Source organism: Apodemus sylvaticus, chromosome 8, assembly GCF_947179515.1.
Source record: "Apodemus sylvaticus chromosome 8, mApoSyl1.1, whole genome shotgun sequence".
NCBI classification, from domain to species: domain Eukaryota; kingdom Metazoa; phylum Chordata; class Mammalia; order Rodentia; family Muridae; genus Apodemus; species Apodemus sylvaticus.
In genome coordinates this window covers 75,967,725-75,995,690 of record NC_067479.1, presented here as the reverse complement: position 1 = coordinate 75,995,690, position 27,966 = coordinate 75,967,725, and the positions used below count along the sequence as shown (strand labels likewise).

General features: G+C 43.8%; 3 protein-coding genes, 2 non-coding genes and 1 pseudogene across 6 annotated transcripts in view; all 6 read left to right on the top strand.

Moving 5' to 3' along the window:
• The first annotated feature begins 38 nt into the window (after positions 1-38).
• Rnase4 (ribonuclease A family member 4) lies at positions 39-26,284 on the top strand. Of its 2 annotated transcripts, none has more exons than XM_052191596.1 (2): positions 39-118; positions 25,001-26,284. In XM_052191596.1, exon 2 carries the CDS (start codon positions 25,015-25,017, stop codon positions 25,459-25,461), a length of 447 nt encoding a protein of 148 aa, XP_052047556.1. In that variant the 5' UTR covers positions 39-118; positions 25,001-25,014; the 3' UTR covers positions 25,462-26,284. The 2 variants fall into 2 exon arrangements, with proteins under 2 accessions (XP_052047556.1, XP_052047555.1); XM_052191595.1 differs by lacking the exon at positions 39-118 and adding an exon at positions 2,076-2,173.
• Positions 474-562, top strand: Trnay-gua (transfer RNA tyrosine (anticodon GUA)). The gene is given in 2 exon segments: positions 474-510; positions 527-562. It is a non-coding gene; the product is annotated as a tRNA-Tyr (tRNA).
• Trnap-ugg (transfer RNA proline (anticodon UGG)) lies at positions 1,572-1,643 on the top strand. Its single transcript has one exon. It is a non-coding gene; the product is annotated as a tRNA-Pro (tRNA).
• LOC127691635 (angiogenin-like) overlaps positions 2,106-27,966 on the top strand; it is a 232,547-nt pseudogene continuing 206,686 nt past the window's right edge.
• LOC127691633 (angiogenin-like) overlaps positions 2,106-27,966 on the top strand; it is a 170,913-nt gene continuing 145,052 nt past the window's right edge. The window contains exon 1 of the mRNA XM_052191599.1: positions 2,106-2,173. The gene's annotated coding sequence lies outside the window, so the exon portion shown is untranslated. The remainder of the gene's footprint in view (positions 2,174-27,966) is intronic.
• On the top strand, positions 11,952-12,389 carry Ang (angiogenin). Its single transcript, XM_052190285.1, has one exon. The coding sequence runs from the start codon at positions 11,952-11,954 to the stop codon at positions 12,387-12,389; it is 438 nt and encodes a 145-aa protein (XP_052046245.1).

Below are 27,966 nucleotides of genomic sequence, written 5' to 3'. Positions count from 1 at the left end.
TAAAGTGCTGCAGTTGGCGTGGGACCTTGGTCACTAAACCGTGGAATGAACTCAAAGAGGCTGTGGTTATGACTTCCTGTGAAAAGAAAGTCCTCTCTCCAAGGAGAGCTTCCTTACTGTAAGTGCTGAGGCTAGACCTGGGATCTCACGCAGGCTAACCACACTACCACCAAGCCACGCCTCCGGTCGGTCCCGGGTTTCCTAGCGGTGGTGGCATCCCACGCCACCCCACCCGCAGAGTGTCGCGCGGTGCAGATCTCGGATCTCTGGTGCCTGCTTCACCGCATGCGCGCACCCACTGGAGGCGGCCATCCGCAGAGCTCTGGCTGCGCCTGGAGGGCAGGACGGCGACGGCGGGGTGCCTGCTGCCTGCTGTGCCGGGCACCGCGCGCACCGCCCTCCGCTGGGCCCAGCAGGCTCGATGGTGTCCTGCCTGCTGAATACCACTTTGTGAAAAGTCATGCTTGTGCTTCCCTTCGATAGCTCAGCTGGTAGAGCGGAGGACTGTAGCTAATTCCTTGCAGCCATCCTTAGGTCGCTGGTTCGATTCCGGCTCGAAGGAGTAGCCTGCATTTTGGGCTCCTTTGTTACACACTGTGTCTTTAGTGATCATCCTTACTAACGACTACTTCTCTTTCCCGGGAATGGCCAAACAGGCTTTGCTCAATCACTACCGATCTCTAATTGAATAGTTACGAGAAGGAAAATATTTGGTTTCTGGATCTCTCAGTGTTTACTTTTAGTTTCCGAGTCCACTGTGCCGCCCTTTGTCCGAAGTCCAGACATCAAAGACCTGCAAGGTACCTAAGGGATGTTTGTGTACTTGTCTTTTAGCGCTCTGATGGCCCGCAGGACCCTGATTTGCCGAACAAGATCTCTGAGCCAGGGGACTGCCCCACTAACTGGCAAAGAGACGCTTTATTCATTTAGGTGTTTTATGTAGCATTTGTCGTGAGTTGGAGACGAGGCTGGAAGAGTATCAAGTCCAGACGGATGGAATACTTTAAACAAAGGAAGTGAGGTTTGAGAACGCAGTTCTTATTCAGGAAAACTGCGAAGGTCCATCAGAACAAGAGCAAACGTATCCGCCACCAGCCTAACCGGCTACCCGCAGCCTCCTCCCGCCCCCAGTATTTAGCTGCGCCGCCGCCCGCCTGCCCGCCCGCGCGTAAGATTTTGTGGCTGCAGAGGTGATCGCAAGCGCGTGGAGCTCGTCCTGCGCTCGTCCGCGACTCTGGACTCCGCCGCCCTGCAGCTGGCTCCACCCGGAGAGTGCAGCGCCAGCCCGGCTCGCTGCAGGCTCCTTCCGCAGTACATGATCCGGCAGGCCTGAGACTTGAGATCCGAAAAGCTGCCTCCTCTGGTCGCATTCTGAGCCTCGAGTTGTTCGGGATGTGCGTAGAGAATAAGAAGGGATAAGTCCGGAATTAATGGGTGGAAATTAAATAATACGAAAGAAGTTTTCTCCGTAGGAGGAAAAAAAAGAGAGAGAAAAGAAGCCGCTGTAGCCGCTTGGCCGACTGTGTCAAAACGTGAATGACTAATAAGCTGTAGGGGGAAGGATGCACCGTGGCTCGTTGGTCTAGGGGTATGATTCTCGCTTTGGGTGCGAGAGGTCCCGGGTTCAAATCCCGGACGAGCCCTGTAGTTTTTACATCAGTTCTTTAGTAACAGATGGACAAAAAGTTCACTACACTATAAACTTTCTCGCGCCTTGTCAATCCTGCAAAATGGAGCGGCATCACATGACTACACAAAAGATGGGTAGTGCCAAATTCCTTGGTTCCTGGAGCTCCCCAGGGAAGAACCTTCCACGGTCACCCTGGCAGGCTCGATGCTCCACGATGGAGACATATCTACCCGTCCGGTTTCTGTGCAGAAACCCACAATGTCTGCTTGGGAGGGGGAGTTAAACTGTTTTGAGTTTTGCTGGCGGGCTCAACAGGGAGGGGCATCCTTGGAAGAAACGGGTTGCGGTCCCAGCCACCGAGGCCGGAACGCCCCACCCTCTACTCCTCTCACCCCGCCCCAATCTGTTTGCGTGGCCAGACAACGCCGACCTCACCCATTTCGGCGAACGAGATTCCAAAGGAAATTTCATTTCTAATATTCGCCATCCCACCAGGAAAGAAGGAGAGAGAAACCAAGGCGCCGCCTCCAGTTCCGCGTCCAGGTGGGTTTCTCTCCTGTCCCCCCGTGGTTTGCCTATGAGTCCCTTCCTACCGAGGACAGTTGGGGGCTCCTGGGAGACGACTTTGACTTCTCCGGGCTGACTGCGGGGCTGAGGCGTGGTGGGGACCGACACGGTTTCCACAGTCCAGCGTGGATGGTCACTGTCTAGAACCCGGGCTCAGAGGGGACCGCGAACCTGCGAAGGGAGGAAATTCCAAGAAGCCCGCGTTTGCTCAGATAAGAAGGGTTTCTAGGTTGATGTCAGATGTGTGATGAGAGTCTGTCAAGGTTGTGCAAGCGTTAAGTGGTGTTTTCATTTTCTATTTCCTGTCTCCCTCCCTTCACTCATCTTTACGAGTGTTGTGAAACTTTTGGAGATGTGTCAACAGCATCCTCTATGCCGTCTTACTGAACAGTTGGATTCTCTATGTCTGAAACAGCACACCAAACCATCCAGGGCAATGACGGAGCGGCTTTGTTTCGGAAGCAGGATAGAAACCTTGTCCTTATATCGGGACATCTCCAGAGGGCCAGTTCTTCCCTCTGTGACGGCAGTTAATCTTATTGTCAGTCCACACGTGCAATCGTTAGAAACCTCAGTTACTACGCCGGTCTGAACAGCCTCTGGCCAACTCTGAAAAGCTGCCTCAGCTATTCAAAGAGCGCGCACCACCCAGCTCTGAGGCATAAGTGTTGCTAGAAGCAGCGTTTTAAACTCAAGACACAATATGATGACAATAGAGAGAGGTCAGATGTTTGGGAGATTTGTGGAAATAATCACTGTTGAGTAAGTTTTCAATACTAGTTTAAACATGAGTTTTGATTTTTCCAGAACTCATTCCGATGGAATATAAAAGTTGTGTCGTGCATTGGAAAGCGCCCAGGCGCAGGAACACCAAACGCTCCTTGGTCAATTCAGGTCCCCTTCTTTGCTCTTCAGTTTACTCTTCCTTAAAATGAAGGTTGAGAGATCGGCTCTTTTTGATCACGTGGGGCGGTGGGACCCTAGTAACACGATTCAGATAACGTGGAGCTGAACCTTAGTTTAACAGGGGGTGTTTAGAAAAACGGAACTAGCTACGGGCAGAGACCAGGCTGGGAGAGTCATCAGTTCAGGAATGGCTTCGCTTGTCGCTTGTCGGGGTGCGTGAGCTTCCCTCTCACCCTCGTTCTTTCTGCACCCCACGCAACGCCGTGGAGCTGCCCACTGGAAGCATTATTAGTGTGAGTCCAAGCATGGATTAGAGAGTGAGCCGATGCAGGCTGGTAAAACATCTCTTGAGATTTTCCACTGTGTGTACATTTGAGTAAAGAGCACTCTCTGTAAACGGTTATTTTCGGAGTGGCCGAAAGCCAGAGCCCAGTATGTGGGGGAAGTCAATGTTTAATTTGTACCTTGTTTGGAAATGTACGGATGTCATCAGGACTTTGTTCCCATTCTCCCTGACTCAGGGGAGTCCCCGCTCCTCAGGGGGTCTTCCTGTGAGCTTCCTTTTCCTGTTGTTACTTCTGTTACTGATTATTATGTTAGCACTGTAAAGGAATTTTCACAGTGTCCCCATGCCTTCTAGTCTGAGTTCTAAGGACAGAATCAAGCATACACACTCTGTATAAAGGGGGAATGTGCCAACACTAGAATTATTAGAAGAATTTCATACCTCATGTGTCCAAGGATATTACTGGCTTGAAGAAGAGACAGACAAAAATTCCAGGAAAGGAGGATGGCTTCCAGGAGGTTAAACTTTTTAGTTAATACATTTTTAAATTTGCAGTTGTTTTATATGAATTAAAATTACTGACAAAGATATAATATTCAGGCCTGGGGATGTGGTTCAATGGTAGTCTATGTATCATATGTGAGGTCCTGGGTCTGAGCCCTGGAAAATACACACTCACATGGCGCGCGCGCGTGTGCACACACACACACACACTGTTTTTCCTTGTACTTTAATAAAATACAAATTTTTTAAAAATACCCAATTCTGTTTCAATATGTGCCATGTTGGGGAAATTTTTTTTTAAAAAAAGAGCCCCGAGTCTTTGTCAGGGGTGTGAGCGGGTTCTAAACACCCTGAGCTGCCAGGTGAGGGGCCAGCGACTTCAGGGAAGAGTCCTGACTGCTGAGAGTCTCCCACTGCTCCCTGGCACTCTGACATGGCTCTAAATAAGGAATCTGCGGAGTTTAAGCAAGTTAGTGTGTGAGATGGGTGGATTTTGTGTCTGTGTATACTGTGGGTAAGGGTGAAGCACTTCTGTTTTGTGGTTGTTTATCAGAAAAGGGCCACACTGATGTGTCTTCTCTGGCCATGGGAGTTGGCCGTTATTCCCCCTGGGGATTGATGAGGCCATCCGGGTTTTGCAATGGACTGGCTGCTCTCCTAACAACGGGTAGGAGTGGTTGATGACTCTGGAACTCAGTCCTTCCACATCTGCATGTTTGCACACTGAGCATTTCGGGGCTGGGCTGGATGCCAGTAGGGAGGCCTCACCCCGAAGACCCCGAAAGCTATCCTTCTCTCTGCTTCTGAAACAGTTTACATGCTGGCATTTGTCAGAACAAAATTTGGCACCTGTATCATGGACACCTGGTTAGGATGTGACTGTGTCTCCCTTTCGGGAGACTCTAGTACAGCAAAGTCAGGCTACAGAAGCTTTGTCTTCCTCTCACAACCCAACCTCATTTCCTTTCAGCTCACAGCGGGGCTGAGTGCAGGAGGGAGGAGGGAACGGACAAGGACAAAGGGGACCTTCAAGCTGGCTGTGCCTCAACAAAGCTGAAAGTGTTTAGGTTGCTTCTTCCCAGGTCCTCACACCACCCACTCCTCCTCCTCACGCTGTCAGGCCCTGTTATTAGGCAGTGCATCCACCGGGATGTGTGCATTCTGGGCACCTTTTGCTTGCTTACTTGCTTGCTTGTTTGTTTTTTAGTCAGGATTTCTCTGCATAGCTCTGGCTATCCTAGAACTAGCTCTGTAGACCAGGCTGACCTCAAACTCACAGAGATCCATCTCCCTCTGCCTCCCAAATGCTGGGGTGAAGGGTTTACTTTTTAAGGAGGCTGCACTCCTAGAGTCTACTCTGTGGTCAAGAAAAAAAGCTCATTGGTGAAGGCAAGTCAGCTGATCTCAGAACCTTTTGCAGGCAAGAGAAGAACACTCCCGGGCTCATTGCAACACCCCCTGACCCCATCAGACCCCAGGGGAAGTATCTGCCAGCTCCCACAGCCAGAGATTACTCTGCTTAGCAATCACGCTTATTTAATAACTGCAACCAAATCTTGCATCTCTGAACCTTTAAAGAGAAGCCCAAAATGTTTTTCATGGTTAGAGACTCTAGATCAGTTGATGAGAACTTATGTGTCACTAAGAACATAGAAATGAGTGAGCAAATATTCTACTCTGGAAAGGGTCCACCCACCCAATGGAGAGACAATGAGATTAACTCAAAGGAATGTTGACAGTCCATTTCTTCAGTTACACCAAATGGAAGTAAATCCAGATCCATCCCACTTCCCCAAGTCTTCTCCAAGTGTTCCCAAGTCCAGGTGTGAGCATGCCTGCATGGCAGCGCCCCAAACTGCTGCTTGCATCTTTCCTGCTTCTGAGGGAGCCCTGCTGCTGCCACACAGAGGACCAGCTTTGCTGAGGGAGTCTGAAGACGCCCATGTGCTGCATTCTTCCTCCTGCTACAGCGAGTCAGCTGATGCTGTAGTTCTCATGCCCAGACTCACCTCAAACATCCCCAACAGGGTTCCCACACAGGAGAGATGCTGTGCCCTGCCTCCACCTTTACGCCACTGACAACCTGATGGTCTTTTGTTTTTTTCTTCTACTTTTGCTTTTAGGAATTAGTGCAGCTTAAATCACACACAAATATCTACACAGTGATGGAGCAAAATCTAGAAGTTGACAAAGAGCTAAAATAATTCAATCATGTTCTAGATTATAAGATAAATGCATAACAATTTTTAAAATTGTATGTATTTATCTCCCACACATGGGTATTTTTGTCTGCATGTATGTCTGTGTACAACACACATGCAATGCCTGGGGAGACCAGAGGAAGGCGTCACTGCAGATGGCTGTGAACTGACATGCGGGTGCTGAGAACTGAGCCTGGGTCCTCTGAGAGTAGCCGGTGCCCACAACCACGGGGCCATCTGTCCAGGCCTGAAGATGAATATGTCAGAACAATTCTAGTAAACTTCACTGCCTGCCTGGCTGTGTACCTTCTGGATATCAGAAGTCTGAACCCGTGGCTCGTCTGCTGTTCCATCTTGGCGTTACCTCATAAGCAGAGCAGTCGTACACAATGCCTTCTGTTCATAGTTCACGCTTAGATGTAGACAGGTGGTTTTGCCACGGTGATTTAAAGAACAGGAGGCTGAGCAGCCAGATTTTGTTTCCTGTGGATGGAATGAGGGAAGAGCAGCCCAGGAAGTGCTGTGAATGTATTTCTGGGGCTTGAAGAGGTGGGGACAAGGTCACCACACTCCTTCCTTTATTTAGACTTCTTCCAAAGTAGTTCCTGAAATTGGCCTTACTGTCAGAGAAAATACATTTTTGGATCTATGGCACATGAACAGTGAGACCTCAGTCCTACCATGAGCAAAGGAAAGGACCATACACATAAGGAAAGAGGCAGCTCAGGAAAAAAAGGCCAAGCATAGCAAACATTATCGTCACTAAAACAAAAAAAAATCTTGTCCACCAGGTGGTTAATATTTGACCCAATCATGTTCAGGGAAAAGGTGAATAACTCCATGTTTGTCCGTGATTAGCGTCCTAGGTTTACAAGTCTCTGCCAAAGTAGAGATCCTTAGATAAGTTCTCCCCACGCCCTCACAGGAGCACTGTATATAACCAGCCTGAGAGGAGCCTCTAGCTTCACACTGCAGGACCCTGTCTCCAGGAGCAAACAGCTGGACTCTTGTCTTCAGTTGGAGGAAAGCTGGCCAGCTTTTGTAAGATTCTTCCCTGTGGGTGCTTGACTCTCTGCTCTTTCCCTCTGTGCTCTTTCTAGCTGTTCATCTCATTTAGTGAAACGGATTATCCCCACTTAGGCTTACTGGACCCAAATTGGCTAGTTAAATAGAAAACGAGTAAGAGTCAAAATTTAAAATGAAAACAGATTTCTTTCAGGGTTGTTTGTATTTGGGATACAATTAATGGGATTGTAAGGAAGGAGATGGAGATATAGTAGGGTTTCTTAAATTATGACTAAAAGCCTCCAAAGGCTTAGGAAGCCATTTGCTGAAGGACATCTGATCTGTTATGTTTTCTTCCAAAACAAGCATGCGCCTTGGCAGGAATAAGAAGAAAAACCCCACGTTTGGTGATGGTGGCGCACACCATTAATCTCAGCCCTGGGGTGGCAGAGGCAGGAAGATATCTGTGGGTTCGAGGACAGCCTGGTCTACAGAGTGAGTTCTAGGACAGCCAGAGACTGTCTCGAAAAAGAAAAATCCCAAAGCAGGAAGTGCCTCCTTGCTTCTTTCCCTTTAAAAAAATTATGGATGCTTTTTAAAAACAAAGTGGAACATGAACCAAGATCAAAAGATGGTAGGTTGAGGGAAGAAAGGGTGAGGAGGAAGACCGGTATCGGGTGTTTTGGTCCAGACTGTTGCGAGGGGTACCGAGACGGCAGCGAGAGTATACTGAAGAGAAGGGTGTTTATCCCACTGCCAGCCCGCAGCAGGAAGGTTGCTACATCTCTTGGCTACAAAGCACTGCCAACAGGGGAGAAACAGAAAATGTTGGTTCCTGCGAGCACAACGGGGTTAAGAATGGATACACTGAGTCTGTACAAGAGTTGGAGCTCTTCCACTGTTGAAATCTAAATGACAGCCATTGTTGTGTCTGTGACTAAGGTTGAGCACCTTTGGCCATGGCAGATTTACATCTGCACTCCCTAATAATTCGGCTCTCGCTTCTTTTCTCACAGGTGTACCTTGCCTGGCTTTGAGGGGAGATTTAGAATTAAATACACAAGTGAGACAGATTCACAGGAGTGGGCAGTAGACACTGGTGGTTGAGGTGTGCTCCTGGAAGTTGCTTTCTGGGTGTTTTAGAGAATTCACAATGAGAGACATCATTGGGTGAGTTGGTAAAAAATTAATGTGGATTTTCTGCAAATTAGAGACAAGTAACCCTTTTCCTGGCCACACAGGCCTGAGTGCTTTCAATGTCTAAATATCAAGGGCCCATTTAGGATGAAGAACCCCCTGTGTAGTATTCATGGCACACAGGCTTGGCTTACACAGAGAGCCCTCAGGGAAGATGTGTTTCAGTGAGACTGGACCAAGGTCACCCCAGAACCGATTTCTTCCAGTTGTTACCTTGTACCATCAACTAAGGCGGTAAATGTGCCACTGCAACTCCCGTGTTGCTAGATTTGGCTACTGAACCTGATAAAGAATCTGTTAGCTTAGTAAGAACCATAGACTTTCAAGGCTAGAACCCCTCTCATTTATGGATGGCAAAACACTGGCCTAAAGAGAAAAAGGAAGGAAACTACCAGGGCAATATTGAGAGTCGGCTGTGAAGCCAGCACTGTGATTCAAGGTAAAGAATCCAGATCCCTCTCAGTTGTAGATTATACAGCAGCAGGAATTATGGACAGGTAAATGGTTGTTTGCCTAAGATCACATGAGCAGTGGTGTGTTTGGAACCAGGAGTCATGAAACCTGACAGCTGGTAAATATTTGCTTTGTGATATCCTTAGCATTTGGACCCTCCACCTTATGCATTTTGCTTTGGTGTCTTAAATACCCAAAGCCTGGCAAGTTGAGGCACTATGAGTGAGCCTACCCGATCCCGTTCCCCACAACCTGAGTTTTAAGCATAGGTTGGCATCTCCACAAGAGCCAACTGTCCTGCTGTTGAATGGCAGCATCCCTATCCACTGCTGCCCCCTGCTGATCCTTTTAAGTATTACTAGCTCTTGTCACTTTGTTTAGGTTGGAGGTAGCCAGGCATTTCCCAAAAGGAGCCCCAGTCCTCCTTTCCTGCTCTTCTATTGCAGGCATGCATGCAACATCACACATAGATCGTCCTCATTTTGCACATCCAGGAAAGATCATCCCAACACAAACGTAAAGAGCTCAGCAAGTGGGTGTCGTGCAGCCTGGGGCTCTGGTGAAGCAGACAGCACTGATAAATGCTGGTATCTCTTTAGGGGTGGCTGTGCCTTCTACCCTTGTGCTCCATATTTTCTCAGTAAACAAACAAAAAAACCACACTAACGTTTCATTCTCTTATAGATCATAATCTGCATTCATTATGGAAGTTTGTTGTTTCAGTGCTGTGAAGTGACCAAGAATTTGGTGTTCTGTATAGCCTTATTATACTGAATTTGTCTGTGGTTATCATGAAACAGAAAGGCCTGGCTAGTGAAAGATGCTAATTATAAGGGCAGTTCTCTTCCCACTCCATCACTGTCTTCCACATGCTCAGTAGAGCCTTATATCCCCGACCGAGCTATACTCCTGACCCTGCAGATTATAGGCTGAGTGCCAGGACCACACACACACACACACACACACACACAAACACATGTGCACACACACACACACACACACACACACACACACACGCGCGCGCACATGCATATACATGCACACACAGATACACACATGCACATGATGCACACACACAAGGTAAAAGTAAAAGTGTTCAGAATTACATGAGAAGAACACAAAATAAAAATAAAATTAATGGTTTACTTAATGCAGCTGAATGAACCACACTTCAGGTAAAAACAAAACAAAACTTATTTGGCACTGATTTTCTCTTTAAGTAGTATTTCTTTAGGCTGACTGAAATATGCAACATTCTTTGTATATATTTACTTACAGACAAGATCTCCTGTATCCCAGGCTGTCCTTGAACTGGCTATAGAGCTAAAGATGACCTTGAACTTCCAATTCTCCTGCCTCCACCTCCCTAGAACTACATAAATTAGGAGTGGTAGTTCTTAAGGAAGTTCAAGACTTTGGGGCCAGACTGGGCTACACAGCAAGACCCTGTCTCAAAACAAAACAAAACAAAAAAATCAAAATGTAAAAGTTGTTTTTTCCTGTTAAATGGGGGCACTCATGGTTATCTGACATCATGGGGTTTTGTGTGGAGATGCAGGTTTGTGTGTATGTGTTTCTCCGAAGCCGTGTACCATATTTTCTGGGACCTGAAACCCACCAATTACAAAGCTAGCTAGTAGGGATCCTTGTGGTTCTATCTCTACAGCACCAGGATTAAAAGTGCTTGTCACTAATTCTGTCCTTTTACTTAGCCATTTCCTCCCTATAGCCACTTTTTAAGATTTATTTTTATTATTTTAGGTTAAGTGTATGCATATGTGTCTGTGGGCAGGTATGTGTAAAAGAGTTCCTGGTGCCCACAGAGGCATTGGATCCCTTGGGGCCTGAGTTGCCCGTGGATGTGAGCAGCTTAGTGTGGTAGTAGTAGTTTTCCAAAGAGCTAAGGATATTATCAGAAATTGCTTACCTCCTAGTTCTCAAAATTTCAAATTTCCTAAGAAATAACATCTTAAAAGTCCATAAGAAGGTCAAACTCCAGCAGAAGACACCTTTGGTCCCGTGGTGTGTGATTGGCTGGTGCATGTGGTGCAGGGTAAGCTGAGAGCTCTGGGGAGATGACAGAAGGAGTCTTCTCTCTTCTTTTCAGAGAGATCTTACAGGGAAGTTTAAGTCCCTTGTCTTCATGAAGAGATCTCAGTTTCATTTTGTTTTAGTTCATTTTGTTTTGTGTTTCGTTTTACCGTTTTACCGCACTGTAAGATCACTTGTCTATGCTAACAGAATTACAAATGTAGGAGACACTAGAACATATTCTCTCAGATCATCCAAAGGGCCTCTGAAGTAGGCTACTCTGAAGATGAAGTTTGAATTCCCCCATTTGCTCCATAAGTCTCTTCAGGGCCCACTTCAGGTACCTCATAATGTGTTCCATTCTTCCCATGCGTTGCTTAGTAAGTCTGCCCTCTGGGAGAAGTACCCTGCTCCCTTCATCCTGAGGTGATCTTCTCTACAGTTTTCCTCATTGATGTGGAATTGAGCAAGTTCCTGGAATCCCATGCAGCAGCCTTGGGGGATGGGCTGTCCTGTGCTCTCCATCCCCACAAGTCATTCTTCATGGCTCTCAGCTCCTGTGTTACCATCTATCTCGCCTTAGGACCCCCCATCCCTCCCCCATGGATGCCACATTTCTGTTCTGTGATTTTTCTGTTTTCCTTTCTTCTTCCTTGACCACCCCTCCCCCCCTTCCCTCCCCTCCCCTCCCTTCACTCACTCCCCCCACCCAAAGAACCCAGAGTCTTCTACATTGTCAAGTCAGTATGGAACTCCAGGCTTCAAGCAATCCTCCTGTGTCTGTTTCCTGTGTAGCTGGGATTTACAGACACATACTGCACCTGCCCTTGGTTTATCGTAAAGGTCTTTTTGTGCCCTAGGATCTACCAAAGTTTCTGGGCCCAATAAGTACTTGGGTAATGTTTGTTATCAAGTTAAGTAATAGGTGAATTAAGAATATAAGTAGATTTGTCATGCTATGGATGATGGTGAACCTATAGAATAGAGGAAGATGGCTGCGCCATGGAGTCAGTTAGGAAGGCCAAGGCAAAGATGGAAGTAGGTAGCTGAGGGCACTGCTTTATCATGTTCTTCCAGAAAGTCTCCACCCACCTAGTCTAAGTTAGAATGTGGTTCTGTGGCCCGACCACTCCTGCTTTTTTGCCCTTGGCAGGAATCTCTGTTGGGAGAGATGGCGATGAGTCTGGGCCCTTTGTTGTTGGTCTTCGTGCTGGGTTCGGTTGCGACCCCTCCAACTCTGGCTCTGGATGACCCCAGGTACACAAAATTCCTGACTCAGCACTATGATGCCAAGCCAAAGGGCCGGGACGACAGATACTGTGAAAATATGATGAGGAGAAGAAGCCTAACCTCACCCTGCAAGGATGTCAACACCTTTGTTCATGGCAACAAGAACAACATCAAGGCCATCTGTGGAAAGAATGGAAGCCCTTACGGAGAAAACTTCAGAATAAGCGAATCTCCCTTCCAGGTCACCACTTGCAGGCACACGGGAGGGTCTCCCCGGCCTCCATGCCGGTACCGAGCCTCTTCAGGGTACAGACGTATTGTTATTGCCTGTGAGAATGGCTTACCTGTCCACTTAGATGAGTCTGTTATCAGTCAGTAGTCAGCTGACCCCTGGCACAGACCTGGCTCTGATTTCTTTTTATCTCCCCTCATAGCCCAGAACACTGGTTCCTGTGTTCACTGTCAGGGGCCAGAAAATGAATTATCTGAAACATACATGTCCTGATTTACAATGCACAGAAATAAAGATGTCTCAAAAGTCATTAAGAGTCAGTCTGGAAGATCACTAGCTCCCAGTTAATTTAGCTTTTCCTGTTTTCTCTCCTCGCTGTTTCCCAGGGGAAAGGGGCTGGAATGGAGATATTCTTCCTTGTCTGTTAGTCAATGAGAAGGTGGATTTCATCTTTCTATGGTGCTGAGGATGATAATCTGATTTACAGACAGGACAGGGAATTTTCAGAAGAGCCAAGTTATCTATTAAGTAATAGGTCACTAAAGGAGCGCTTCTGACAGGGATGCATACCACATAGGATCAAGAGCCTCCCCGCCTGCTCCTCCCCTAAGACCTGAGACTGTGGGCACCCAGGGGTCAGCCACAGTTTCAGGCTGTCATCCTCAGCAACCTAATTCAGCTCCTTAATTTTTTTAAGGACCTCAACTCTGGCCAAACCTGATTCATAGTTTCACACAGAAAACAAATTCAAGACTAGCCTGCATGAAGCAGAGTCAGAGACTCTTATCAGTGATAATTCTGACATGGGCTGTCACCAGAAAGGTTGTGAGTGAGGCATACCCAAATGTGGGTATGGGCTCCCCAACAGAGAGTCGTATATAACTGCCTTAATATTGGTCATATGCACAATGGCTCTCAAGCCACACCGTAAAATATCATAAGGACACCCCTCTTTTTTCTCTCTGTTTAAAGTATTACTTATTTTATGTGCGTTTTGTTCTATTATGCGTTTTGTCTGCATGTATGTATGCACACCACATGTGTGCCTGGTTCCAGGGAGGTCAGAAGAGGTGTTGGGTCCACTGGAACTAGAGTTTCAGATGGTTGTGGTGAATGCTAGGATCCACAAGCAGGTCCTCTGCAAGAGCACCAAGTGTCCCTAAGTGCTGAGCCCCCTCACGGCCCCTTTCTTATCTTTTGATGGGTGGGATCATAGGGTGGCTCAGGGATGTCTTGGATGGAATTGTAACTTGCAAAGGTAGAGTCAAGAACCAACAGGGTTGCACAAGGAGTTTAATACACATCTCCTTTTTTTTTTATAATATGAAAGATGGTTTTACTTTTAACATATTTTTTCTTTATGCTCCAAAACTTTTTTTGAAAAAGAAAGTAAAAACATTATATGATAAAATTGAAAATTTACATGGAAAATATTTTTTGATATAATAGGAGAGATATATAGAAAAACACTTTAAAATTGATAATTTTCATGGAAAAATAAAGAGTAAATGGTAGACATAAAAAACATTGCTAAATTAATTGAAAAAGGAAGTAGAAACATTTTATGATAGAACTGAAGATTTACATACAAAGTATTTCTGATAAAATTGTAGAAAGATGTGGAAAACATGTTAAAATTGAAGGTTATCATGGACAATTTTATATAGATATAATAATGGTAAGCATAAAAGTATTCCTAAGTTAACTGAAAATAGAATTATAAACACTTTCTGATAAAGTTGAAGATTTTCATGGAAGATATTTCTGATAAAATTGTAGAAATATATAGAAAAATATGTTAAAATTGAAGATTATCATGGAAAATTATACAAATAAAATGGTAGGCATAAAAATACTTCTAAGTTGATTTAAGTGGAATTATAAACATTTTCAGGTAAAATTGAAGGTTTACATGAAAATACTACTGATAAAATTCAAGAAATGTATAGACAAACTCGTTAAAATTTACTAATTCATGGAAAATTATACAGATAAAATGGTAGATGTAAAAAAACCTTTCTAAATTAATTGAAGGTGTAATTAAAACATTTTGTGATAAAATTAGAGATTTACATGGAAAACATTTCTGATAAAATAGAAGATATATATAGAAAAACATGTTAAAATTGAAGATTATCATGAAAAATAATGCAGACATAAAATGGCAGACATAAAAAATTACTAAATTAATTGAAAGAGGAATTATAACCATTCTCTGATAAAATTGAAGATTTACATGAAAAAATTTGTTAGTCTATGTCTTTTCATTGGGGAATTAAGTCCATTGATGCTAAGAGATATTAAGGAATAATGATTCTTGCTTCCTGTTATTTTTGATGTCCTTTTTATATTTGTGTGGTTATCTTTTTTGGGGTTTGTTGGAAGAAGATTACTTTCTTGCTTTTTCTAGGGTGTGGTTTCCCTCCTTGTGTTGGCATTTTCCATCTATTATCCTTTGTAGGGATGGATTTGTGGACAGATACTGTATAAGTTTGGTTTTATCATGGAATATCTTGGTTTCTCCATCTATGATGATTGAGAGTTTTGCTGGGTATAGTAGTCTGGGCTGGTATTTGTGTTCTCTTTGGGTCTGTATGAGATCTGCCCAGGATCTTCTAGCTTTCATCATCTCTGGTGAGAAGTCTGGTGTAATTCTGATAGGCCTGCCTTTATAAGTTACTTGACCTTTTTCCCTTACTGCTTTTAATATTCTTTCTTTGTTTAGTGCATTTTGTGTTTTGATTATTATGTACCAGGAGGACTTTCTGTTCTGGTCCAATCTGTTTGGAGTTCTATAGACTTCTTGTATATTCATGGGCATCTCTTTCTTTAGGTTAGGGAAGTTTTCTCCTATAATTTTGTTAAAAATATTTACTGGCCCTTTAAGTTGTAAATCATCACTCTCTTCTATACCTATAATCCTTAAGTTTGGTCTTATCATTGTGTCCTGGATTTCCTGGATGTTTTGGGTTATAAGCTTTTTGCATTTTGCATTTTCTTTGACTGTAGAGTCAATGTTTTCTATGGTATCTTCAGCACATGAAATTTTTTCTTCCATCTCTTGTATTCTGTTGTTGATGTTTACATCTATGACTCCTGGTTTCTTTCCAAGGTTTTCTATCTCCAGAGATGTCTACCTTTGTGATTTCTTTATTGTTTCTACTTCTACTTTTAGATCCTGGATGGTTTTGTTTAGTTCCTTCACTTGGTTGATTGTGTTTTCCTGTAATTGTTTAAGGGATTTTTATGTTTCCTCTTTAAGGGCTTTTGCCTGTTGACCCATGTTCTCCTGTATTTTCATTAAGTGAGTTGTTAAAGTCCTTCTTGAAGCATCATGGGATATGATTTTAAATCTAACTCTTGCTGTTCTGGTGTGTTGGGGTATCTGGGACTTGCTGTGGTGGGAGAATTGGGTTCTGATGTTACCAAATAGCCTTGGTTTCTGTTGGTAGGGTTCTTGTGCTTGCCTTTCGCCATCTGGTTATCTCTGGTGTTAGTTGGCCTTGCTGTCTCTGGCTGGAGCTTGTCCCTCCTGTGGGCCTGTAAGCCTGGGTCTGGGAAGACCAACTCTCTTTTGTCAGGGTCTGTGCACAGAAGGCTGTGGAGCCCCCTGGCTCCCTGGTGCAAATGACGGTGGGAAGACTTCCGTCCCAGCTGCTCCACTGATGTATGCCCTGTGCTCTCCCAGCTGTTCCCCTTCAGAGAGAAGGTGGAAACCTCACCTCTGCTCTCAGAAGTGAAAGCACTCCTGGGACATCACTCTCTCCTGTCGAGCCATGCACCTAGTACACATCTCCTTGAAAAGAAGGTTTCTTCTTCATTCTTGAAATGTGCAGGTTTACTACTAGCAAGGGCTGAAGGCCTTAAGCAGTTGTTAATTATGATGAAATAGTTGCTTCCCAGACTGCTAAGTAAGGAGTTCCTTGCCCTTTTCACAACCCCTTAAATTTCCCTTTTGGTCCATTGAGTGTCTCTCTCTGGTCTTAAGCAAGGATTAATTCTCATGGGATACTCCCAAGACATTTGTTTGCCATAGCTATTTTATTTAAAAATTTGAAACTTATCTATTTTACATTATTCTCTTATTAAGCTTTTACTTTATTGAGTGATATTTGACAACAGTGAGGTTTTAAGGAAGTTATAGAAAGTTTATTTTCTTTCCATTCTTTAGCAGGATTTGCTTCAAGTATGAAAACAATGTATAGACCTAGCTTGCAGGGTGCTGTCAGATGCACAGGCTCAGCCAGTTATGTCCTGTTAGCAAAAGTTTATGAACACATGCCTAGGTATTTTATTTAGAAAACAATTGCTGGTAAAGCCACCAGAGTCCCACTTTCCCTGTGCTCAAGCTATGGCCAGCGGCCCAGCCTTCCTGACAGTATTCAGATTTAGGAAGGACTTGAGAAGTGGACTGCAGGGCATGCTCAGCACAGGAAGGGCCATCACTACTTCAGAAAACAGCTAGAGGGTTTTCAAATGTCCATAGAAAAGTTGCCCTAAGGTGTTTGCCACCCAGACTGATGACCCAAGTTTTATCTGGGGACTCACATGGTAGAAGGAGACAACCTACTCCTACAAACCAACCATCAATTGTTCATCAATCCATCACATGAGTGGATGGGGTAGCAGTTTGAATACTGTCCTGGTATTTTTTTGTACCAAGTCTTTTTGCTCAGTGATAATGGGAAAACTGTTTAGAGTGAAACATTAAATTACAGATAAGGCATTGTGTCTCAGGAACCATTTGAGAAGCTGACAACAAAACCATCTGTGATTGGCGACTGTGCAAAGAAAAGACAGGAAAAATCTCCCAGATTTCATGGGATGGTGATGTTGTAAGGAAGAACACACTAGGCAACGGGAGAGGAAGCTGCCCCCTGGGACACAGACCTCCAATTCTTTGCGGGAGTAATTAACTCTTCAAAATAGAGTCAGCAATACCGAAACAACACATCACAGTCATTCCTTATGAGAAAGCAGAGGAAAACAAGAAAGATAAAGGTGGTGAACAGCTTCCAAGGGAAGCGCTCTGAAGACCATGCCTTCCTGTGAGCTGTCAGAGTCAACCCCTGGCCCACTTCAGCACCGCATGCTTCTTCTCCTTCTCCATCACCTTGTTAGTAATGCTGCCTTCTGGGAGGAGACCTGCCTCCCTTCACCTGGAGGTGACCCTGCTCTCAACGCCTTTCCTCACAGGTACATGCTCAAGGACAAAAATGGACAAATGGGAAACAATTGCCAGCCTTTACTGACCACTTATAGCGCAGGAAGCCCTGTGATAAGACCTTCCATGAGTTTTTGAAAATCTTTTTCTCACAATATTGCAACAAACAGGTGCTACTACAGGTCTGTAGCTTATATGGCAATATATTAAGGAAGGTTAAGGAATCTCCCCGACCACACGCTGCCTTAGTCTTCTCATTGCCGTGTCAAAACGTTGGAACTAGTCCACTTAAAAAGAGGAGAGGTTTTGACTGACTCATGACTTTGGTGCCTATGGAGAGGCATTGATTTAAGGCAGGCAGAGCATGGCAGGGCAGCTGCTTGCCTCCTGGCATCAGGAAACAAAGGGAGAAGAAAGAAGCTGAGGTTGTTTTGCTGAGGTCATTTTTTTTTCTTTTTTTTCTTTTTTTTTTTAAATTTTTTTTTATTCGATATAATTTATTTACATTTCAAATGATTTCCCCTTTTCTAGCCCCCCCCCACTCCCTGAAAGTCCCGTAAGCCCCCTTCTCTTCCCCTGTCCTCCCTCTCACCCCTTCCCACTTCCCCGTTCTGGTTTTGCCGAATACTGTTTCACTGAGTCTTTCCAGAACCAGGGGCCACTCCTCCTTTCTTCTTGTACCTCATTTGATGTGTGGATTATGTTTTGGGTATTCCAGTTTTCTAGGTTAATAACCACTTATTAGTGAGTGCATACCATGATTCACCTTTTGAGTCTGGGTTACCTCACTTAGTATGATGTTCTCTAGGTCCATCCATTTGCCTAAGAATTTCATGAATTCATTGTTTCTAATGGCTGAATAGTAAGTACTCCATTGTGTAGATATGCCACATTTTTTTGCATCCACTCTTCTGTTGAGGGATACCTGGGTTCTTTCCAGCATCTGGCAATTATAAATAGGGCTGCTATGAACATAGTAGAGCATGTATCCTTATTACATGGTGGGGAATCCTCTGGGTATATGCCCAGGAGTGGTATAGCAGGATCTTCTGGAAGTGAGGTGCCCAGTTTTCGGAGGAACTGCCAGACTGATTTCCAGAGTGGTTGTACCAATTTGCAACCCCACCAGCAATAGAGGAGTGTTTCTCTTTCTCCACACCCTCTCCAACACCTGCTCTCTCCTGAATTTTTAATCTTAGCCATTCTGACTGGTGTAAGATGAAATCTTAGGGTTGTTTTGATTTGCATTTCCCTAATGACTAATGAAGTTGAGCATTTTTTAAGATGCTTCTCTGCCATCCGAAGTTCTTCAGGTGAGAATTCTTTGTTTAATTCTGTACCCCACTTTTTAATAGGGTTGTTCGGTTTTCTGGAGTCTAACTTCTTGAGTTCTTTATATATATTGGATATTAGCCCTCTATCTGATGTAGGATTGGTGAAGATCTTTTCCCAATTTGTTGGTTGCCGATTTGTCCTCTTGATGGTGTCCTTTGCCTTACAGAAACTTTGTAATTTTATGAGGTCCCATTTGTCAATTCTTGCTCTTAGAGCATACGCTATTGGTGTTCTGTTCAGAAACTTTCTCCCTGTACCGATGTCCTCAAGGGTCTTCCCCAGTTTCTTTTCTATTAGCTTCAGAGTGTCTGGCTTTATGTGGAGGTCCTTGATCCATTTGGATTTGAGCTTAGTACAAGGAGACAAGGATGGATCAATTGGTATTCTTCTGCATGCTGACCTCCAGTTGAACCAGCACCATTTGTTGAAAAGGCTATCTTTTTTCCATTGGATGTTTTCAGCTTCTTTGTCGAGGATCAAGTGGCCATAGGTGTGTGGGTTCATTTCTGGATCTTCAATCTTGTTCCATTGATCCTCCTTCCTGTCACTGCACCAATACCATGCTGTTTTTAACACTATTGCTCTGTAGTATTGCTTGAGGTCAGGGATACTGATTCCCCCAGACTTTCTTTTGTTACTGAGTATAGTTTTAGCTATCCTGGGTTTTTTGTTGTTCCAGATGAATTTGATAATTGCTCTTTCTAACTCTGTGAAAAATTGAGTTGGGATTTTGATGGGTATTGCATTGAATCTGTATATTGCTTTTGGCAAAATGGCCATTTTAACTATATTGATTCTACCGATCCATGAGCATGGGAGGTTTTCCCATTTTTTGAGGTCTTCTTCCATTTCCTTCTTCAGAGTCTTGAAGTTCTTGTCATACAGATCTTTCACATGTTTGGTAAGAGTCACCCCAAGATACTTTATACTGTTTGTGGCTATTGTGAAGGGGGTCATTTCCCTAATTTCTTTCTCAGCCTGCTTATCCTTTGAGTATAGGAAGGCCACTGATTTGCTTGAGTTGATTTTATAACCTGCCACTTTGCTGAAGTTGTTTATCAGCTGTAGGAGCTCTCTAGTGGAGTTTTTTGGGTCACTTAGGTAGACTATCATGTCGTCTGCAAATAATGATAGTTTGACTTCTTCCTTTCCAATTTGTATCCCTTTGACCTCCTTATGTTGTCGAATTGCCCGAGCTAGTACCTCAAGTACAATATTGAAAAGAGAAGGAGAAAGGGGGCAGCCTTGTCTGGTCCCTGATTTCAGTGGGATTGCTTCAAGTTTCTCTCCATTTAGTTTGATGCTGGCTACCGGTTTGCTGTATATTGCTTTTACTATGTTTAGGTATGGGCCTTGAATTCCTGTTCTCTCCAAGACTTTAAGCATGAAAGGATGCTGAATTTTGTCAAGTGCTTTTTCAGCATCCAATGAAATGACCATGTGGTTTTGTTCTTTGAGTTTGTTTATGTAGTGGATTGTATTGATGGATTTCCGTATATTGAACCAACCCTGCATTCCCGGGATAAAGCCTACTTGATCATGGTGGATGATCGTTTTGATGTGTTCTTGGATTCGGTTGGCAAGAATTTTATTGAGTATTTTTGCATCGATGTTCATAAGGGAAATTGGTCTGAAGTTCTCTTTCTTTGTTGGATCTTTGTGTGGCTTTGGTATCAGTGTAATTGTGGCTTCGTAGAAGGAATTGGGTAGTGTTACTTCTGTTTCTATTTTGTGGAATAGTTTGAAGAGTATTGGTGTTAACTCTTCTTTGAAGGTCTGGTAGAATTCTGCACTGAAGCCATCTGGTCCTGTGCTTTTTTTGGTTGGAAGACTTTCTATGACTCCTTCTATTTCTTTAGGCATTATGGGACTGTTTAGATGGTCTAGTTGGTCCTGATTTAATTTTGGTATTTGGTATCTGTCAAGGAAATTGTCCATTTCCTCCAGATTCTCCAGTTGTGTTGAGTACAGGCTCTTGTAGTAGGATCTGATGATTTTTTTGGATTTCCTCAGTTTCCTTTGTTATATCTCCCTTTTCATTTCTAAGTTTGTTAATTTGGATACTTTCTCTGTGCCCTTTGGTCAGTCTGGCTAAGGGTTTATCTATCTTGTTGATTTTCTCAAAGAACCAGCTCCTGGTTTTGTTGATTTTTTGTATGGTTCTCTTTGTTTCTACTTGATTGATTTCGGCCCTGAGTTTGATGATTTCCTGCCTTCTACACCTCCTGGGTGAAATAGTTTCTTTTTGTTCTAGGGCTTTCAGGTGTGTCATTAAGCTGGTAATGTATGCTCTCTCCATTTTCTTTTTGGAGGCACTCAGGGCTATGAGTTTTCCTCTTAGCACTGCTTTCCTTGTGTCCCATAGATTTGGGTATGTTGTGTTTTCATTTTCATTGTGTTCTAAAAAGTCTTTAATTTCTTTCTTTATTTCTTCCTTGACCAAGGTATCATTGAGTAGAGTACTGTTCAGTTTCCACGTGTATGTGGGTTTTCTGTTGTTTCTGTTGCTATTGAAGACCACTTTTACTCCATAGTGATCAGATAGGAGGCATGGGATTAGTTCGATCTTCTTATATTTGTTGAGGTCTGTCTTGTGACCAATTATATGGTCGATTTTGGAGAAGGTACCATGAGGTGCTGAGAAAAAGGTATATTATTTTGCTTTAGGATAGAATGTTCTATATATATCTGTTAAATCTAATTGGTCCAAAGCTTCAATTAGTTTCATTGTGTCCCTGTTTAGTTTCTGTTTTTCTGATTGGTCCATTGAGGAAAGTGCAGTGTTGAAGTCACCCACAATTATTGTGTTAGGTGCAATGTGTGCTTTGAGTTTTAATAAAGTTTCTTTTATGAAAGAGGATGCCCTTGCATTTGGAGCATAGATGTTCAGGATTGAGAGTTCTTCTTGTTGTATTTTTCCTTTGACCAGCAAGAAGTGTCCCTCAGAGTCTCTTTTGATGACTTTGGGTTGAAAGTCAATTTTATCTAATATTAAAATGGCTACTCCAGCATGTTTCCTGAGACCATTTGCTTGTAAAATTGTCTTCCAGCCTTTTACTCTAAGGTAGTGTTTGTCTTTAACCCTGAGGTGTGTTTCCTGTAAGCAGCAAAATGTAGGGTCCTGTTTACGTATCCAGTCAGTTAGTCTCTGTCTTTTTATTGGGGCATTAAGTCCATTGATGTTAAGAGATATTAAGGAATAGTGATTGTTACTTCCTATCATTTTTGACGTTATTTTTAAAATTTGATTGCTTAACTTCTTTTGGGTTTGATGAAAGGTTACTATCTTGCTTTTTCCAGGGTGAAGTTTCCCTCCTTGTATTGGTGTTGTCCTCCTATTATCCTTTTTAGGGCCGGGTTTGTGGATAGATATTGGGTAAACTTGGTTTTGTCATGAAATATCTTAGTTTCTCCATCTATTGTGATTGAGAGTTTTGCTGGATATAGTAGTTTTGGTTGGCATTTGTGTTCTCTTAGAGTCTGCATGAGATCTGCCCAGGACCTTCTAGCCTTCATAGTCTCAGGTGAAAAGTCTGCTGTGATTCTGATAGGTCTTCCTTTATATGTTACTTGGCCTTTTTCTCTTACTGACTTTAATATTCTTTCTTTGTTTAGAACATTTGGTGTTTTGATTATTATGTGACGGGAAGTATTTCTGTTCTGGTCCAGTCTGTTTGGAGTTCTGTAGGCTTCTCGTATATTCATGGGCATCTCTCTCTTTAGGTTAGGGAAGTTTTCTTCCATAATTTTATTGAAGATATTTGCTAGCCCTTTAAGTTGTAAATCTTCACTCTCATCTATGCCTATAATCCTTAGGTTTGGTCTTCTCATTGTGTCCTGGATTTCCTGGATATTTTGGGTTACAAGCTTTTTGCATTTTGCATTTTCTTTAACTGTTGAGTCCATGGTTTCTATGGAATCTTCAGCATCTGAGATTCTTTCTTCTATCTCTTGTATTCTGTTGTTGATATTTGCATCTCTGTCCCCTGATTTCTTCCCAAGGCTTTCTATCTCCAAAGTTGTCTCCCTTTGAGTTTTCTTAGTTGTTTCTACTTCTGATTTTAGATCCTGGATGGTTTTGCTTAGCTCCTTCACTTGCTTGTTTGTGCTTTCCTGTAATTCTTTAAGAGATTTTTGTGTTTCGTCTTTCATGACCTCAGCCTATTGACCAAAGTTCTCCTGTATTTCTTTAAGTGTTTTTTGCATTTCCTCCTTGTTGGCTTTTGTATTCTTCTGGATTTCTTTCAATGATTTTTGTGTTTCCCTTGCAAGGGCTTCTAACTTTTGATCCATTTTCTTCTGAATTTCTTTAAGTATGTCCTTCATGTGTTCCTGTACCAGCATCATGACCAGTGATTTTAAATCCAAATCTTGTTTTACTGGTGTGATGGGGTATCCAGGACATGCTGGTAGAGGAGAATTGGGTTCAGATGTTGCCATATTGCCTTGATTTCTGTTAGTGACGTTCCTGCGTTTGCCTTTTGCCATCTAGTTCTCACTGGTGTTAGTTGGTCTTGTCAGTGCTGGACTCACCAGTGCAAGCTGCCCCTTCCCCGTTGGCCTCTGGTGCACAGCTTACCCCCTGCACTGCCTGTAGACAGGGTGCTGCTGCCCAGGCTGTTCAGATCCCGAAGCAGGCACCCGAAGGCTCCCGCTGGGGCTCGCTGGATTCACTGGAGCACACCGACCTCTCCCAGCTGGCCGCCCGGAAGCCCGCTAGCCTCTTGCAGGACCTGGAGATGTGATGCGGCCACCCAGGCTGATCCTGCTGAGGTCATTTTAAGGATTCCCTGTGGGCATCTCCTCAGTGACCTAAATTCCTCCCAACACCACCACCCTGGGGACCAAGCCATTAACACGCCTTGGACCATGCCTGCAGTGATAGATAGACTTGACTCATGAAAATAAACTGTCTCCATTACTTTGGGGCGCCCTCTTCTTTTGTATCAGGAATGATGTTTATTTGCTTTTGTCAGTCAACCTGCAAGTCACTCTGAGGACTGGCCACCAGATGGCAGCATCTCCTAGTCATTCTGTAAGCCAATCCTGCAGAAAAGTAACTGGCCATGCCTTTATTATCCTGTTTGAATAGTTTGTTTAAATACTATGTTTATTAATTCTTTAAGAATTTCATACAATGTACTTTGATCATCTTCACTTTCCTCCATCCCACACTATCACACTCATTCAGCTTCACGACCTCCCTTAAGATTGTTTAAAACTCATCTTGTCCAGTTTCTTCTGCCCAAATACTGTTGTGTGTAGGGTTGCGTTCTGGAGCCTGGTCAACCTACTGGAAGTCACACATCCTTAAAGAAAGCTGACTTTTCCTCTCTAAGCCTCTACGACTTGCCAATGGAACCTCAGTTAGCAGTGACACTTTGTGGCCACTTCTCCCCTCCAGGCTGGGATCTTGTCTGGCTTGAGTTTGCATGGTCTTGTGAATGCTGTCTCTGACAGTTGTGAGCATGTGTGTGCATGTGCCCTGTTGTGCCCAGAAAACAGTCTCACTGTTGTCATCCCCTGCCTAACAATAGTCCTAGCCCCCTCCTTCCAAATGATCCCTGAGCCTTGGGCTGAGGCTGTGTTAGTTTTTAAGAGAGGAGTATAGTTTCCCCAGAAGTTGTGATTTTAGTCCACTAGAACAATGGTCACAGGACAGAAGAGGAGAGGAGAGGACAGAAGAGGAAAGGAGAGGTGAGTAGAGGAGAGGTGAGCAGAGGAGAGGAGAGGAGAGGAGAAGAGAGGAGAGGAGAGGAAAGGAGAGGCTAGATGGAAGTTTGTTCTTCTTTGTCTTCCTTTGTTTCCCAGACATAGAGCATTCAAATCAATATGTAATCTTGCTTTGACCGAGTCTTTCTACACTTTTGGGATCTGATGTTTCCAGGCCATCAGACACTCCCTAAAGATCACACTAGCTAATTCTCTTACAAAACCCAAAATCCAGTTTTATGTAGATTTATCTTTCCTTGTTTTATGCTCTAGTCAAGTAGGCCTGGGAATGTCTGCTCTGCCTTGCTCTGGTAGCTGTACCACTGCCACTTAGTAAAGAGAACAGTGTTTGCCTTCAAGGAAGGCCATGGTGACAAACTAGCCACTCTCAAAGAAAGGGGTACAAAAGGGAAGAGCAGGAAGAAGGGGAAGATCTTAAGCAGAAGGAGGGGGAAGGGAGGGTCCTAGGCAGATTTTACTTTGCTTTTCTCAGTACCTCTCCAGAGCCCAGTCTTCACCATCCTCTCTCCCATTGTTTTCTTCTTAGGCACTTCCTAGGTAATGATGGATCTACAGAGGACCCAGTCCCTGCTTCTGCTCTTGGTGTTGACCCTGCTGGGGTTAGGGCTTGTACAGCCCTCCTATGGCCAGGATCGAATGTACCAACGGTTCCTTCGACAGCATATGGACCCTCAGGGGACAGGTGGCAGTGACAACTACTGCAATGTGATGATGCAGAGAAGGAAGATGACTTCAGTCCAGTGCAAGCGCTTCAACACCTTCATCCATGAAGACATCTGGAACATCCGTGGCATCTGCAGTACTACCAATATCCAGTGCAAGAATGGCCAGATGAACTGTCACGAAGGTGTAGTGAAGGTCACGGACTGCAGAGAGACAGGGAACTCAAAAGCTCCCAACTGTAGATACAGGGCAAGAGCCAGCACTAGGCGAGTTGTCATTGCCTGTGAGGGTAGCCCAGAGGTCCCAGTGCACTTTGACAGATAGATGCCATCCTGCAGCTGTTACAGCTGGCAGCTGGCCTCTGCCTCAGTGAGGGCAGCAGTGAGTGACAGCCCCAGGCACTGTTTCCTCTGCTCCTGTCTTATACTCACATGTATCCAATATAACCCATGGTGTTAAGCACATCCCATCCAAGAGAAGAAAGAAGCCTCTCCTCATAGCACTGATGGCTTCGTTTTCCCAGATTCTATCCCCTGGACCTTATGCATTACATGTATTCAGTTAGTATCTCAACTGTTATAAAGAGCCTTTCTGTCCAAATTGGCCTTGATCCAATTCTGCTACTTTATTTAGAAACTTTGAGTTAAAAGATTTGATGAACACTGAAAACAGTGGAATATCTCAGACAAAAATCCAAGTGAATGGGCCACTCACAAAAGGCATTACCCACTCATTATATATACTTTCTGTTATCCCTAAATGATATTGTTAGGGAAGCCACTAAGAGTTTGGAAATAGGGGCTGGAGAGATGCTACTGTGGTTAAGAGCATGGGCTGCTCCTCTAGAAGACCCAGGTTCAATTCCCAGCACTCACCTGGCAGCTCACAACTGCCTGTAATCCAGCTCTAGGTGATTTGACCCCCTCACACAGACACACATTTGGGCAGAATGCCAATGCCTATAAAATCAAAATAAAGATTTGGAAATAACATATTGGCAAAATGAGAGTTACTTGTTATTACTTTGGTTTGTGGCTTCTAAGATTTGCTTTAAATATATGAAAAATGTAGTAAATCACTAAGATTTGTTTACCCTTCTCTGAAAGATTTTTCAATATTTTATTATAATAAAGAGCTGTATGTTGAACCTCTGTGTCAGGATTTGTTCTCCTGCTCTTTTTCAGTTCCTCTCTAGTCTGTGAACTCTCATGTCCCTTAGTGTCTCTATACATTCTGGTCAAATACAAACGTCCATTAGATCCATCACGTGACATCTGACTTTGTCTCCTTTATTCCACTGAAAGTGACCCCTCTCATGCACAAGACCTGAAATAAGAACTCAGAGTGGACTTTGCTTAAAAACACCAATTCTTCATGCAGCAAGTTGTTGAGTGCTGTACTACTTGGAATTATTGATGTGTATGACTGCATATACCCAAAGGGTGATTGAGAGTAGGCTAATATTTCTGACTGCATGTGATTTTCCTTTCTGAGCCTTCTGTGGTCAAGTGGAGTCCAAGATCAACAGGTCTGATGGATAAATAGAGTAATGGATTTTCCCTTTTAGGATTGTGTGTGTGTGTGTGTGTGTGTACATGCATGCACATGTGCAGGTGCTCAGGAAGAAGTCAAAGGTTATCTCTTTTCACCATGAACTCCAGGGACTGAACTCTGGCTGTATGGCTTGTTAGGGCAAGCATTTTTTATCTGCTGAGCCATCTCACTGGCCCAGACAATGACTCTGTCCAACCTGAGATAATAGTTAACCAGACCACAGTTGGACAGAAACTGTTTACCACTGCTTGCCCCATCCCCTGTATATTCTTAGTGCTTTTGCTAGCACCTTTGAAGTGGTTAAAGATGCCAGGTTCTTAGCCTTACCAGCACACTTACACTGGTTAAAGCTATACTTTCTCTTCTACTGTTCAGTTTTCAATGTGGTTTGATGTTTCAGTGGCCAGACCTCACTTCTTGGGACCACAAAAGTAAAGTGGTGAGCCTAGTTTGATTACACCCATTCGTTCCCACTTCAGACATTTACTGGAACATTATTGTACAGATGCTAGCTGCTAGGAGGAGTGTGTACATGAGAGACTAAACTGATATTTGAATAATAGCAAATAGCAAAGGAGACTTGATCTGAATTTCCTTTACCTGACTTAAGCAAAGGATCCCACAAAGTACAGCCAGGAAGTAGGTACTCCAAGACAATTATGTAAATAAACAGATAATACTTGAAGCATGGAATGTCAGTTGGTACAAGAGAAAATGTTCCTCCCAACAACACTTCTGTATAAATCCATTTAGAGTAAGGAACGAGGAAGGGAGAATTCTCTCCTGGGCACCTTCAGGCAACCATGAGAGTTGGACATGTATTTGCCTTAACTTAGCTCTGACACTGAGCTCCTGCTTGACATTTCCAGAGTGATGGGACAGTCTTGTTGTTCCCAGTACCTTTGATCACACCTGAGTTTATGCTAATGAAGTGACTTAGAGTAAGACTATTAGTAGTTTCAAGATAATCAAGTCACTAAAAACACCAGGTGTTTGGAGAGTTGAAATTTTCTGCCCTTCTTACCAGACTTTAGGAGTTAGGATAGAGTGACTGGTAATTCAACTCTATAAATATCTTAGACAAGAGCATCTAAGAGTCTGTGAAGATGCTGCATGAGTGATGTCCCCAAAGGAACCTGGACACTCCACAGAAAGGACCAGGCCCTATACCTTACCCTATGCATCATCTCTGCCAGTGGAAGTGGAAAATCTCACAATACAAAATGGGCTCTCTACATCAAGAACCTACGAATTGAGCCCCAAATGTGTATAAAG

What these genes read in the sequence shown, in the direction of transcription:
- Rnase4 (XM_052191596.1), top strand. Translation starts at nt 25,015, where the DNA reads ATGATGGATCTACAGAGGACCCAGTCCCTGCTTCTGCTCTTGGTGTTG.
- Ang (XM_052190285.1), top strand. Translation starts at nt 11,952, where the DNA reads ATGGCGATGAGTCTGGGCCCTTTGTTGTTGGTCTTCGTGCTGGGTTCG.